This window comes from Prionailurus viverrinus, chromosome B4, assembly GCF_022837055.1.
Source record: "Prionailurus viverrinus isolate Anna chromosome B4, UM_Priviv_1.0, whole genome shotgun sequence".
NCBI lineage: Eukaryota > Metazoa > Chordata > Mammalia > Carnivora > Felidae > Prionailurus > Prionailurus viverrinus.
In genome coordinates, this window is record NC_062567.1 from 17802110 (window position 1) to 17818270 (window position 16161).

The 16161-nt window shown below is 41.0% G+C and overlaps 1 protein-coding gene across 1 annotated transcript in view; it reads left to right on the plus strand.

Moving 5' to 3' along the window:
* The first annotated feature begins 1808 nt into the window (after positions 1 to 1808).
* Positions 1809 to 16161, plus strand: part of SPAG6 (sperm associated antigen 6) — a 64785-nt gene continuing 50432 nt past the window's right edge. The window contains exons 1-2 of the mRNA XM_047868301.1: positions 1809 to 1952; positions 2038 to 2133. Coding sequence (XP_047724257.1) covers positions 1928 to 1952; positions 2038 to 2133 — 121 coding nt within the window. The 5' untranslated portion in view covers positions 1809 to 1927. The remainder of the gene's footprint in view (positions 1953 to 2037; positions 2134 to 16161) is intronic.

Below are 16161 nucleotides of genomic sequence, written 5' to 3' on the forward strand. Positions count from 1 at the left end.
ATAAACTAGGAATCCTATACTATGTTTTATTAGAAACAATACAATTTAACCCAGAGACACTGTTAATGACAGATATTCAGAACCTATAGTTAAAAATAATTTATGTACCATTTGAACTGAAGCTTTTAAACTTTGTAGCATTCCAGAAGTAGACTTGTATACGTAGTATAAGACTTAGACATTTTTTTTCACTATCAAGTTCCTATCTCAACACTTTTAAAGTAGAAATTATACTAAAACAATTACTAAAAATGGCAGCTATGGTGGCTTAGGAGTTTGAATTATTTAAGGACTGAAACCAAATATGGAACCTTTTAGTTTTACGGGGATTTTTTTTTTCATAATGCAACAAGGAACTGAAAACAAAATTACAGTGAAGGTTTTATTTGCCATTTTAATTATTTGCTCAATCTGTTTTCCCCTATGTCTCTAAATGGGAACATACAAAAACTTTAATTTTAAAGGACCTCTTTCCTTGGAGAAGTGTGGAGATCATTGTGAAACTGATGACTTTGGAGTTAGGCGAAGGGATTGTGAGTATCACTGACTTCTGAACTTGCGGAGCAAAAGACCTCCACCTGCTCGGGGCAGAGCAGAGACCCGAGTGAACACACTTAACTCTTCTCTCTTATTACTGGTCCTTTCCCTAACTACCTGCGGCTCCACTAAATATCAGGACTGCGCCAGAAAACCCAAGTCAGGGTGAGATCTTAAAGATTATAGAGGACGCACCCCAAATATGAGAACAGCTAAGTCTGCCTACTCCCTTCTATGGATGAGATATCAGGAAGTTTCCTGCCTTGTCACTACTCAGCAGCAGCTGTGGCTATCTATTCCATTGGCACCTGGAGAAATTGTAGTTTCTGATGGAGAAACATTTAAAATTGACACCTGTCATTGAAACATTTCCTATACACTTTTCAGGCAAGCTAGAAACCAGTGACAAGACTAAGTGCTTAATTTTTGTTAAAAGAAACTGGGTAAAAAAAAAAATTTAAAGTTCTACAAGCTAGGGAAGTCTGGTTAAGATAATTAGAATCAAGACTTTCCAGGTGAAGATTCTCTCTTTCTTTTGGAGATGTCATTTAGGCAACAAAATGAAGGCTAAATTTAAAAGACAAAGACAAACGTTTAAAAGTCACAAAAGTGAGGAAACCGCAAAGTTAGTAGTAACTAGGAGAAAGTCACGGAGGACAGGACATTTATCCTACTGTTTTCCCGTCTGCTTTTCTCATTGAATCTCTAGGAGTTGCTCATCACATACTTTTAAAGCAGTATAATTAAAGTTACGAGCATGGTTGGTCTCGACCCTCCGGGAATCCTGAAGCCAGAAATGCCAGGTGACATGAAAGCTGGATTAAAGGGGAAAACCATCTGGCTTTAAGGTTGCACTGACAATGTCTGCATCAGATGACACAAGGTCACACGTGAGACGTCTCTTGACCGTCTAAGCCAAGACGACTCCCCTGGCGTAGCTTTCTGGCCTCTCGGGGTTCTCTTGGGGGCTCCCCCCCCCACCCCCAACCCGGACCCAGTCGGCGCCGCAGTCTGGAAGCTTCGCGGCTGGGGGTTCGGTGAGCACGGACGCCCGCACTCCTGGCGCACGCCCGTGGCCCGCAGCACAGCGACATCCACGGTGCACTACTGCCACGGCGACTGGGCGACTGCGGCTCGGCCCCCCGGGGCCCCTGCAGGCGCAGCTCCCCCGGGGCTGGCCGCCGGCGCCCGGGACCGCGGCTGTGACGTCACGCCCGGGCCGGCCGTTGCCGCGAGACGGTCGCGTTCCGGTTCCGGTCGGTTGCCCGGGAGACGCGGGTACACAGAGAGACCCGGCTCCCGTCGGAGGCCGAGGCGTCGCGGCGGTCGCCCCCTCGGCGTCCTCGCAGGCCGGGCGCGGACCGGCCGCGTCGCCGCCGAGCTTGTCGCCATGAGTCAGAGGCAGGTGTTGCAAGGTAGGGCCCGGGGCGCCCCGACGGGGCTGGCGGCGGGGACGGTGGGGACGGCGGCTGCACCGTGTCTCTCCCCCCACCCCCGCAGTGTTCGAGCAGTACCAGAAAGCCCGGACCCAGTTCGTGCAGATGGTGGCGGAGCTGGCGACCAGACCCCAAAACATCGAGACCCTGCAGAACGCGGGTGAGCCCGCGCCCTGACCGCGCGTCGCTCCGCGCCCCCGGCCTCGCCCCTGCCCCTCGAGGTCCTGGTCCCCGCGGTGCCCCCTGGCCTCCCTCCCCTCACCCCGGATCCCGGGCCCCTCGTCGGCCAGTGTCCCCGGCCGCCTGCCTCAACCCCGGGCTCCCCCGTCGCCCCGCTCCCCTGCCGGCTGAGCTTTGGGAGACGAGCAGGGTGGGGACGGGAGGGCGGCGTCCCTAAGTTCCAACAGCCCGCCGCGCACGCTGTAGGTGGAGGGATTCGTTCTCTTAGCGGGTCTTTCTGGGCGTGAGGCCGAGAGGGCAGAGCCTCCAGACGGGCGCGAGAGGGGCCCGGCGTCCCCCCCTTGCATCTTTCTCACAACCAGGCAAGTGTCAGGCTGAAAGTCAAGGCCGTACGAACTGCCTGGAAGTCATTTTACACGAATGGGAATCCGCCTTAATCAGACCCACTTTAGGCGGGTGCCGTTGCCTGTCACCCTGCCTTTGATCACCTTCGACTTCCTCACACCAAAGGAATTCCAGAGCCGTGGACACATTATTTCTCGTCTTGCATTAGTGACAGAGCAGAGGTTTGCTTGAATAATTTCCAAGACATTCCAAGTAGGCAGAGTGTTAGCTTTGAGAGGTCCTTGTGGTGCTGTCATTCCACACCCCCCGCCCCCAGCCCGAGCTCAGGCAACCTCTAGAAAGAGGAAGGGGGGGGGGGGAGAGGGAGGTTTGCTTCTTATCAATTAACATAAGCAGATGGAGAAGATAATGGTGGATTAAGGACGATTCCACCACCATCTGAACTCAAACTAAGGTAGCCTTTTATCGCTACTGTGTTGTAAGAAGCGTTCAATTTATAGGACGTGATCTTTCAAACTCATTCAAATGAACACGGAATTAAAAGAACTTTAAGAACGCATTGACAAGGCAAGAGTGTTCAGACATAACGTTTACTCTGGCTTCTTTGAGCGGAATGACTGTTGTACCTAGACGGCAGTTTCTTCTGTCCCTGAGAGGGATTTGGGTGTTTATTCCGTGTTTGTTTTTGTAGGGGGAGGGGTTGTATTTGGAATAGAGGAAGTGTATTTGATAATCATGTTTTAAAACTCTTTGTTTTGGATCATTGTGGATTTACATGCGGTTGTAAGAAATCATAGAGCTCCCCTGTGCCTCAAAAGTGTGTATGGTAGACAGTTGACACTGACAAAAGTCCATCAGTTTTATTCGGTTTTCCCCAGTTTTGCTTGTACTTATTTGTGTGTGTGTGTCTGTGTGTGTGCGCGTTTAGTTCTATACAGTTTTATCCCGTGTGTATCCATCCAGATAGAGAACACTTTCTTACTGCCAGGATCACTTTTTTTGGCCCTTTTAGAACCACACCCACGTTCTTCTTGTCCCTAACCCTGGACAACCACCAATCTGTTCTCCTTTTGAAAATGTCAAAGTTGGTAATCTTTTGTTCTGTGTTTGTTTCATGTGGATTGTCTTCTGCGTGTGTGTGTGTGTGTGTGTGTGCTTATGAGCAAGAGTATGTACTCCTCAAAGTACCCATAGCGGTGTTGGACACAGTATTTCATATATAGTGACTAGTATAAGTTTATAAGAGCATATTATATTTTTAAATGCACTTAAGTTTTAGTTTTTCCCCCCTCTCAGTCCTACTCAGTTGCTTTTGTGAATGGGCACTTACTTTTTACACATACGTAATTTCTGAACTGTGTGTATACTATATTTTAGCTAAACTAAAACATTATCTGAAAGGGAAAATGACTGGCATTATTTTAAAATTTTGATACTGAAATACAGGGGTATAAATAACACTTAAGATACAGAGCATCACATTTTAGTATAACAGTGCCAGGTTATCTCTTCCTGTATGTGTACAATGTAGAATATGTTATGGAATTTAATCATTAGGCTAAGTGATCATCAAAGTATAAGTGACTTAGATATGACATCTTAAATAGCCACCTATTTCCACTCATGGTCTGGCTTATGAAGGAATGGAATACAAAAGGAATATAACAGTGTTTTGAAGTTGTCTGCAATGTTGATAGAATGCTAAGATTGTTTTTCTTGAGGAAAAATATTTTTAACGTATTTCATGTTACGTAGATTCAACTTAAGCACTCCTTCAATAATTTTACATTAAGACAGCTAGTGGATATTCCAATATATTTATTCTTTTAATTAAAATAATCATAATCTGTAAGCTTTGTTATGAGCACTTACTGGTCTATAAACCATTCAAATGGTTTGTTCTTTAAAAAAAAAATCAACATGGATTTTAAAATACTTTCGAAAGAGCCACAATATACATGCATCACTTACCAAGCTTTTTTTTTTTTTTTTCCAGTCAAGTGACTTCATTTTGGTAGAATAAAATACCAATGCATTTTATTCCTGACTTTCACATACTCTCTGCATACCTGAGAGGGTTTTGTTTTGTTTTGTCTTCTCACTTTTCTCCTTTAATGAACTGCTTTACTAAATACGTCTCTTGGATCCAAGATAAGGTGAAAAATATTTCCCATATAGACATCACGATAAATCAGTATTCACTTGTTGAGAATTTTTGAATTCATTCACTGTGGAAGGAACTTTAAAGGTAAAAACTATCAATGGAGTTTTGTTTCATTTAAATCTCTGATCTTTTTCATTACATCTCTGATGTGCTAATAAGAATATTATGTCCCAAGTTAATTACTAGAGCAAACAAAGGGCTGCAAGGTGTCATCTTCAGAGTATTTGGACAAAAAATGATTTTGATTTCTAAACAAAATTGTTGCTAGAAAAAATGGTATACAATGTGTCTATAACCTAGAGTTACTTTTTCCTTACTGAGATTTTGTTCCTTCTAAATCAGAAACATAGGTGAAAACATTACAAAGTTTAATGTTTGTTATAAAATCTCTTTATGCACCCGCCAACCCTGTACTTAGAACCAATAATACATCTGTCCAGCTATTTAAAGATGAATTTTGATACTCCCCCCCCCCTCCTTGAATAAGCAGTAACACATATAACACATTGTGGATAGTAGAGATAATACACTGTTACTTCCACCAGTTGTTGAATTTCAGCAAATGGAGGTGATTGTTTAGTTGCAAAATACAAGAAACATGTTTTGTGGCATTTGGGAATATCAGGCCACTCTTAGGTTGCTTAGAAATTCTGTCTTTCATGGTAAGCTAATATAAAAACTCCCAAGAAAATTCTTTTTAACCTGCTTAGCTATATGAACTATTTCTGAAGCAGGGATTTATGTAAGAAAAATTGGGGGTAAAGTTTAAAGTAATACTTTGTAATATTTAACATATAACCTATTGCAAAACAATAAACGTTCCTAATCAGGAGTTATGCACGTTTTCAGTAGAGCAGGAATGGAGAACTGCTTGACACTTTAAACAGGCATCTGCCTGAAGCTAATTTGCAAATTTAGGCAATTTGATGGGTTTAGAATTCAAGGAAATAAGTCTTATGTGTTGACACAAAATGGTTTTAAATTTCCTGTGTCTGGGGCCAGGCGAAAATGTTCAGATTAATGATTTAGCATCTCAATTTGCTGAGAAGGGAAAAGCCTGTAGTAAGCATTTGTAATGTGTTTAAAACACCCTGGTAGGTACAAGTACCATGATTCTCTGTTCCAAAGGATATTGAAACTGAAAAGATAATGAGTAGAGCGACTTCAAAAACAAAAGACAAAAAGAAAAAAACAAAACAAAACAAAACCCCTTAACTAATCATGCTATTTAAATTTCATGAATATAAAAGGAGTCTTAGAAATGTGAATGCATGATAATTAAAGCACTGATCTTTTCTTAAAGGATAGGGATAGTAGTTTTTTGTGTTTGTTTGCTTAAGTGGAAAACATTTCAGGAACTATAAAAATTCTGAACTTGTGTACACTTAATAATATGTGTTAATAATACGCAATAATATCCTAAAACAAGATTATTCCAAATTTTATTCTGTGTTCCAAACCCTTGTTCCTTCATGGACATTTATCTGCTTTGTTATGTAACCACTGGTACATAAATAGAAAATAATATAACTAGGGCTAGGATATCATAGGTTTCTTAGGAAAAACTGGATGATTTAAAAAAAAAAAAAATCCAGGCTATGGATGATCCTATAAGAGTGGGGCTTAGAAATGGCAAGTTTGTGTGGGGAAATTTTATGTGATAAATTAATGTTTTTGAAAAGTTATTTAAATATTTCCTAACTCCTCTTTACATTTCCATGTTTTTTCATGGCTTTTGCTCCTCTGACTAGAACTTTTCCTATACTTCTTCGCCTAATTAATTTCTGCTCGTTCTTCATGGCTCTGTTTAGATGTTGATTCCTCAGGGAAACCTTCCTTGAGCCCTCACAGTAAGTTAAGTCTCTTGATTTATGCTTTCCTTGCTCCTAATATTTCTCTTTAACGATACTCATCACGATTGATTTAGTTTCTGTTTTCTCCACAAAATGTAAATTCCATGCCTAGCATGATGCTGAGCGTGGAGCAGAGGTTCAACATATTTAAATAGAATGAAAGAAGGAATAATTATTTTTCTAAGTGTTTTCACATCTCTTTAAAAGTTTGTTGTTATAACAGGTCAGGTAGGCAGAGTACGACTCTTGAGTGTGGATACTTAAGCCCCCAAATGGTCGGATAATTGCCTTCATCACAGACAAAGTCAGTCCTGGCCAAACTGAGACTACTACATGTTTCTTAACTGTTGCCTGACATTGCACTCTTTCTGCGTACCTTGTAGGTATTAGTAAGCTATTTCTGGCTGGTTCTAGGAGTTCCTGACCACTGTTAAAACAAGTCATCTGTGCAGGCCTCTGGGTACCAATGGCTGTCCAGTAATTGTGTGTAATTGGCTTTGAGGTCTCCTAGAAGACCATTATGGGAGCTTGACTGGAGGCCAGACGCAGAGGAGTTACTTTAATTGAGAAGGACCTAGAAGTCTGAGGGAGTGGGAGTTGGATTTAGGGCTTATGCTGGACTCAGAATGCTAGAGGACCTTTCGGCTTCCTTGGGCTTCTAAGGGAAGCCTTATCAAGCCAGAAGCTCTTTAAAAGCACCCCAGGAAAAGTGAGTAATCCACTGGAGGTTGCAAACCGAGATAGCACTTCGGAGAGCTGTTAGACTGAGTGAGTCCCTGCTGGGATCGGGGAGAGGGAGAGCGCAAAGGAAAGACTTCACCAGAGCCCGAGGTGGTTGGCTGCCTTGGACTGCCTGCTCCCCTGGGCCTTCGGACAACACGGGAGGTAGAGCACTTGAAGAGGCAGGCACTTGGCACTTGTCGGCTGGTCAATGTGAGCATGTATTTAACACTTGCCTTTGTGTTTTTTTTTATTTGGCCATGCTTTGTGTGAAGGACTTTTACTCCATGTTCATTGAGGTCAGATCTTCAGGGTTTCTACTGAGATGAACTGGCTCTAGGAGAACCCCAGGGCCACACCTTGAGAAAAATTGGGTCTTGCATTGTGGTGGGTGGGAACGGCTCCTCTGAACATGTCAGACTTCCCTAATTCTGAGGTGAAATCTTGGTTTTGCCACACACCCCATTTTCTGTCGTAAGGGTGCCTCATTTTTAAAGTTACTACTTACTCAGGTTCTACGTCCAGGTGAATTATGTATGTGTGCCTGTGTCTTCAAGGAAATGATCTCTGTCCACTTTTCTGTATGTTCTAAGTTCTATCTCTGTGTCATTAGAATCACCATTAATTTATATCCATAGAGTAGCTTACATTGGTTTTCCATAGAAATGTCTTTGTAGAATTATTCTAATAGTATGCCTTTTTTTTTTTTTGAGGGCTTATTTAAAAACGGATACTTAGAGTTCCCCATAGCCTCTTTAAATCTAAATCCCACTGAAGACATTGTCCATTTTGTTGTTAAAGGTTTTTTTTTTTTAATGTAAAGATACACTCTTTTATTCAACCAATCTTTATTAACTATTATGCATCAAGCTAGGCCTACGTATGAAATTTCAGGAAAAAAAGAAATTTGTTCCTGCCTCATTTTACAAAGTAGTTCCAGTTTTGCTTTTGCTGCCAGGAAACTCAGTGACACATTTAGAGTTCAGTTGCAGCAGCTATTCCACCCTATATTTCTGACAAATAGTCCCCATCTCTCTACTACATGCCTCTTAATCGTTATCTTTGTATCTGTATCTTTTACAGTAAACTATCTCAAAAAATTGTCAAGTAAGTGGAGTATGAATAAAATACAACAGTTTATCTAAAGATAGACTTCTGAGCTGATTACCTTCCAAAGAGCCCTCTCCAAATATTACCCATGAAACCTCTTGGAACAGACCATTCTTTTATAACCTATTTATTCTCTACTGACCCCACTGATGGACATTCCAATTTTCTGCAGGCAAGTGGGTATCAAAGGTACAAATTTAAAAGAGGAAACACACTGACGAAAGAAGACAGACTAATCCAGTGTATGCAGCACTCCAGAAGACTTTCAAATTAGAATAGAATTATATCTATATGGGGTGATGCGGGGCGAGGGAACAGTTTAAATAACCCATCTATTTCAAAAACAAACTATGAACATGGGGCTCCTGGGTGGCTCAGTCGGTTGAGCGTCCAACTTGATTTTGGCTTCGGTCATGATCTCACAATTTGTAGGTTTGAGCCCCATCTCAGGCTCTGCTCTAACAGTACAGAATCTGCTTAGGATTCTCTTTCTTCCTCTCTCTCTGCCCCTCCCTTGCTGACATGCACACACTTTCTCTGTCTAAATAAATAAACTTAAAAAAAAAAAAACTATGAACATATATATTATATATATATGAACATATATATTATATATATATACTATATATATATTTGTATATTATATATATATGTTCATCCATATCTTTTAGAATCCATTTTTTTCATTTTAAAAATAGTTTCTAAAAATCACTTGAGGTACAATTTACATACCATACAATTCACCCATTTGAGTGTAAAATTCAGTGGGTTTCGGTACATTGTTAATTTTTAAAAGTGTTTTTTTATTTAATCTCTATAGTCACCATGGGGCTTGAACTCACAACCTTGAGATCAAGAGTTGTTTGCTCTTTTGACTGAGCCAGCCAGGCACTCCGGTACATTGTTAATTTTTAAAAACTGTGGTAAAATATAGCAAAATTTGCCATTTGAACCACACAATTCAGCGACATTAATTACATTCCTAATGTTATGCAGCCATCACCACTATTTACCTCTAAACCTTTTAAAAAGTGACTCCAAACAGAAGCTTATTTTGTTTTTCTTTTAACTAAAATTGGCCTAAAAAGAGAAAGTTGCACATTCAATTTTGCAGCTCGCTCATTCATCGTTCAACATTTATTGAGTATCCAAGGGCCAGGTGCATGCTTAGATGCTGGCCATGCAAAAATAGAAGGCAGAGACGATACTTTTAAGGAGCTTATTTGCTACAGGAGAGATATATAAATGCTATTTGATAAGTGTCCAATATATAGACATACGGAGCACCTATGAAGGGTATCTAACTCAAGCTTTTGCAATGAAGGGTGCTTTCATGGAAGACTTCTAGAAGGAGATATTATCCACCTGAGTTTCCTAGGACAGCCAGATGAAGATGGGAGAGAGGAAAACTGTACTCAGGTAGAGGGAATGTTATGTGCAAAGGCACAGAGGCAAGAGAAAAGGTGGTACTTGATGGAAAAGACAAATGTTTAGATCTGGCAGGAGCTTCTTGAGATAATACAGCCGGGACAGGAAAGTCCGTGGCTGCAGAGGAAAACAGGCCTAATTATAAAGGACCTCATCCAAAGTTTGGCTTTATCCTGAAATTGGTAGCAAGCCACTGAAGGGCTTTCATTAGAGGAACAAAGGGATCTATTTTGTGTGTGTGTTTTTAAAATGTTTATTTATTTAAAAACATTTTTTTAAATGTTTGTTTATTTTTGAGAGAGAGAGAGAGAGTGTGAGTGATGGAGGGGCAGAGAGAGAGGGAGACACAGAATCAGAAGCAGGCTCCAGGCTCTGAGCTGTCAGCACAGAGCCTGATGCGGGGCTTGAATTCACAGACCGCGAGATCATGACCTGAGCCGTAGTCGGAAGCTTAACTGACTGAGCCACCAGACACCCCAATCTGGGGTTTTAGACGATTTTCACAGCAGTGTGGAGAGTAGACTGGAGGGGATTAAAACAGGATCAGGAAGACCATGTGCCCATTTTTGCTTTAGCACTCATGCTGCATGACAGATCTGTAGGATTTGTGACTTCGTAGGAGGGGCAGGGGCAGGTCCGGAGGGAGAGGAGTTCAAGGTGACTCACAGTCTTCTGGTTGCCATTCCTTAATGGAGAAGGGATACAAAAAGCAGAAGGAAATGGCGATTTCTGTAATAGTGGTGAAGTTGAAGTGTCAGGGATATCTATGTGTCCATGCCTGTAGTAAGCAATTTGGATATATATGGCTCTGGGACTCAAGAGAGTGATCTTAGCTGAAAATAGAGGTTTGGGTACACGGAATTCGCATGTTCATTGGAAAACTATATGGGGCGCCTGGGTGGCTCAGTCGGTTAAACGGCCGACTTCGGCTCAGGTCATGATCTCGCAGTCCGTGAGTTCAAGCCCCGCGTCGGGCTCTGTGCTGACAGCTCAGAGCCTGGAGCCTGTTTCAGATTCTGTGTCTCCCTCTCTCTGGCCCTCCCCGTTCATGCTCTGTCTCTCCCTGTCTCAAAAATAAATAAACGTTAGAAAAAAAAAATTAAAAAAAAAAAGAAAACTATATTAAAAGCCCATATGATATTTTTTCATGTAATTATAAACCCGCTAATTCCAATCATTGTATCTCACGTATTATGAATTGAACTTGCCATAACTTTTATGCTCTGTGTACTTACTCAGTTCAGATCTCTCATCTAGACAGTGGTGGCCACGACCCAGTTAAGAGTCGAAGAGTTGGCACTGGAAGAATGAATGAAATCTTGGTTTAATACGGTCATCAGGGAAGGGAGCTACAGATGTGTTAATGGTAGAATGAACGCAACAGATTATACCCTTTGGTATGCACATATAGGTCAGTTTTCATTGGCAAATGGGCTGTGATTGATATTGGGGAGGAGAAACGGGAGAGCATAGACACTAGAGCTATAAAATAGTATATGCCTCATAGAATGGTCATAATGACTGATGGGTTAATATTTTTTTTTAATTTTTAAAAAACTTATTCATTTTTGAGAGAGAATGAGCAGAGGAGAGGCAGAGAGGAAGACACAGAATCCGAAGCAGGCTCCAGGCTCTGAGCTGTCAGCACAGAGCCCGACGTGGAGCTCAAACTCACAAACCATGAGATCATGACCTGAGCCGAAGTCGGCCGCTTAACCGACTGAGCCCCCGCCGGGCGCGCCCCATGGGTTAATATTTGTAAATTTCTTAGGGAAGTCCCTGGTACATGGTAAAGTGTGCTTTGCGCCCTCTTAGAAGAGCTGCTAGCTGCCTGTGGGAGTCAGTGGTCTTGGTCCCGGCTTCTTCTCACCCCTCCCCACTTAATGGCATACCGGATGTGGGAGCCCTTCACTCACAAACACCTGAATTAACAGTGACTCGCCAAACAAAATCCAGAGGGTACTGTAGTTATGAGAGTACATTACAAAGAAGAACATAGCTTTTTCTTGAATTACTTATCATTACAGGTGAATTCTGTGCAAAAAGACTGTCCGTGCATTTCACAATGCATTCTGACCCTTTAAATAAGTTACAGGCCTCTCTGTGTGTTGTAAGAGATATAACATTTAAAATCATAATTGGTTTTATAGTTGTAGCCGCAAAGAAGTATTTCACAGAAGACAGGGCAAAGAGATATGATACCGAAATTTATGATTTCTTTTTTAAGTGTTTATTTTTTGAGAGAGGGAGAGTGTAAGCGAGGGAGGGGCCGAGAGAAAAGGGGACGGGGGATCCAAAAGGGGAGGGGACTCAAACCCACAAACTGTGAGATCATGACCTGAGCCACCCAGGCGCCCCTGAAATTTTATGATTCCGTAATCAAATGAAGGAATAGTAGTCAGTGGTATATAGTCACAGAGACTGGGAGAAACCAAATCAAGGCCTGAAAATTCTTAGCTCTAAAAAAAAAAAAAAAAAAAAAAATCAAGGGAGGAACTCTTCAATATTTTCAAGTAAAAAATGACCAGTGAAGGAAAATGAGAACATGTTATCAAATGCATCAGTGTGATGGAAATTGCTTGAGTAAAAATATAGTCAGGTACATGCAATAACTTGCAGAAGTAAAAACATGTAAAATTGCGAAAATCAGTAAGTGTAATTAGACTTACTCTGTGATAGAGTAGGTAGTGCTTAGTGTAGTAAAATTGTAGTGGAGTCAAGATCACAAGCGCTTCAATAAGGGTTAGTTGTATATTCAGACCTGTGCCAGGTAATTTGATAACTAGAAAAGAAGTATAAAACGAACTCTGCGACTCTTAAATATGAAGAACAAACAGAGGGTTGCTGGAGGGGTTGGGGGAGGGGGGATGGGCTAAATGGGGAAGGGGCATTAAGGAATCTACTCCTGAAATCACTGTTGCACTATAAGCTAACTAACTTGGATGTAAAGAAATTAATAAAATAAGAGCTCTTGGTGTATGGCATTTAAAAATCTGATTGTGGAAATCCTAAAAAAGGAAAACAAACTGCTCTACAGATGTTTATTATTTTATTGAGAAGATAAGACATTTATTCACATAAAACCAACGAGAGAACCATGGAACATGCTACATCAAGGATGGCTGCTGCGCTTTGCACAACTTTAGAAGTGCCTTTTATATCATGATTTATGTGACTGGCATCCCCTGGATTTGTGCAGTACACAGCCTGCCCAGCCATCCATGTTAGACCTTGGAATTATTCAATGTCTTCATTCTCATTTATTTGCTTCCCTGAGAGTAAGTGGTATAAACAATAAGCTCCCCATGGCTTTCCATTTCACTTAGAATAACATCAGAAAATCTTATTTTGATCTACAGCCAAATTTGACCTGGCCCCAATCAAGTTTTCCAGCTTTGTCTCTTGCCAGATCAGCCCTCCCACGCAACATTTCAGGCCAGTATGAATTTATCATGGCCTCTTCAACAGTCTGAGGCAATCATGCATCCTTTGTCCAAGCCAGAAACTTGGAAGTATCACTGACTCCTCCCTCTTCTTCACAATAATCTGTCTGGTTAATATCTCTTTAGATATTAGGTATTAGATGATATCTCTTTAGATGGTCACTTGTCTCTCTCCCTTTGCCATTAGTATTCTTCAGGCTGTCTTCACATCTGGCCTAGACTCATACGGTAGCTTCCTAAGTGGTCTTCCTGCCTCCCATCTTGTCTCCTTTCATCCATTCTCCCCAGGGTGATTGGTGATCCTTCGTTACAAAGTACAAAAACACTGACGCCAATGTTCAGATTAAATTCAAAACAGTTAAAATAGTTTATTGGGCTCTTAAGTACTTTTGTCTCTGTTAATCTCTTAGGCCTCTTTTCCCAACCCTTTCTTTGCTCCCTCTTCTACTATAGTCATACTGCATTCCAAGTTTTGTCAACATATCAAACTCTTGGTTCTTTTTTAAATGTTTATTTATTTTTGAGAGAGAGCAAGAGCAGGGGAGAGGCAGAGAGAGAGGGAGATACAGAATCCAAAGCAGGCTCCAGGTTCTGAGCTGTTAGCTCAGAGTCTGACTTGGGGCTCAAACCCACAAACATTGAGATCATGACCTGAGCTGAAATCGGACGCTTAACCTACTGGGCCACCAAGTGCCCCCTAACTCTCTTGGTTCTGAGCTTCATATATATAGTTCCTTCTGTTTAGGAAACTCTCCAGTCCTTCCCTTCCCCACTCCCTCCAGTTATTTCAGCAGACAATCTGTGATCTGCCTGAGAGCCTTCAGACCTCCATGTAGATGTCCCTTTCCTTGGGTTGCCTTCCTCAAGGCCAGGGTTAGATGCTCCACTATATTTCTGCAGAGCACCCTCTATTTCTCTTAAAAAAATTTTTTTAATGTTTATTTATTTTTGAGAGAAAGAGAGAGGGAGAGACAGAGTGTGAGCCGGAGAGGATCAGAGAGAGAGAGAGAGGGAAACACAGAAGCCAAAGCAGCCTCTAGGCTCTGAGCTATCAGCACAGAGCCCGATGTGGGGCTCGAACTCACGAACGGTGAGATCAGACCTGAGCCGAGGTCAGATGCTTAACCGACTGAGCCACCCAGGCTCCCCCTCTATTTCTTTTTTAGTTGCATATCATAATGTTTTATTTGTTTACTTCTCATGACCCTCGTATCGCTTCCTTGAAGTCAAGGACAATTCTGTTTTCAATACCTTGCATATTCTTTTTTTTTTTTTTTTTAATGTTTATTTTTGACAGAGAGAGAAAGAGACAGAGCATGAGTGGGGGAGGAGCAGAGAGAGATGGAGACACAGAATCTGAAATAGGCTCCAGGCTCTGAGCTGTCAGCAGAGAGCCTGATGTGGGGCTTGAACTCACGAATCAGGAGATCATGACCTGAGCCAAAGTTGGAGGCTTAACCGACTGAGCCAGCCAGGCACCTCTCTTAATAGATATTTCTTGAATTAATGGTGAATAATTATTCATTCCATAGTAATTCTAAAACACATAGTAGAAAAGCTCAATCTGTGGGGCCACAGAACTTTAAATATTTCTTCACAATGAAAGGAATTGATTAATTAATGAGTCATATGCATGAATAATAATAACATGTTGATGAAAAACATGGTCAACATAGGGAATTGATTCCTTTTACACTTTTATTTATTAAGCATTTACTGGTGTTTATTCTCTCCCAACTAATCTGTCTAGCACTTTAGAATCTTTGACCCATTTTAATTCTCACAACAACTTTATGAAGTTTGTCACCATTTTACATGAGGCAACTGAAACACAGAGATGTTAAGTAACCTTGTTGAGGACTGAGAAATGGCAGAGCCCAGATTTGAACCCAAACAATCTCCCTCTAGATACATACTTTTAACTACCTGGCTCGACATAGGCAGTCATGTAACAAGCAGGGCAAGAGAGTCCTATTTCTAAAGCATGAAGCTTCTTCTCCATTCTTATTGGACCCCAAACAGAATGCCCCAGTCAGATGGAAACATTGACAGTCTAAGGTGAATCCTTTACTGTGTATTCGTTAATTGCATGTAGAAATCACTTCTAAAACTTAAATGAACTATAGCAGCAGTTTCATAGTAAATGGTCATGTAGGAAGATGTTTTAGATTACTGTTGGAATTTAAATGTTTAAAGCTTTGTAAAATTTATAACGTTTAACATTTTGTGCTTATGGTAATTTTGAGTAAAGTTGGAAAGTAAAGAATATATATGGTAGAAATCATTTCACTTTAAGTCTAAAAAAACAAGGGCATCAAAGGACACCATCAAGAGAGTGAAGAGACAGTTCATAGAATGGGAGAAAATATTTACAAAGCACATATCTGATAAGAGATTAATATTCAGAATCTCTAAAGAACTCCGACAATTCAACAGTAACAAAATCCACTTAAAAATGGGTAAAAGGCTTACATAGGTTAAATTTCTCCAAAGAAGACATACAAGTGGACAATAAGCACATGAAAAGATGCCCAACATCACTATTCATTTGGGAAATACAAATCAAACCACAGCAAGATACCATTTCATGTCCATTAGGATGGTTATTATAAACAACAACAATTACAAATATCACGTGTTGGTGAGAATGTGGAAAACTGGAACTCTTTGTTGGTAGGAATATAAAATGGTGCATAGAAAGTTACCATGGAAAACAGTTGATAGTTCCTCAAAAAGTTAAACATAGAGTTACCACTTGGTCCAGCAACTGTACTTAGATAGATAGATAGATAGATAGATAGATATGTGTATATGTACAGAAATATACACATATATTTATATGTATGTGTACACACACACACTATACACACACACACATAAAAGAATTGAGAGCAGAGACTCAAATGGAAACTTGTACATCCGCATTCATAGCAGCATTATTCAAA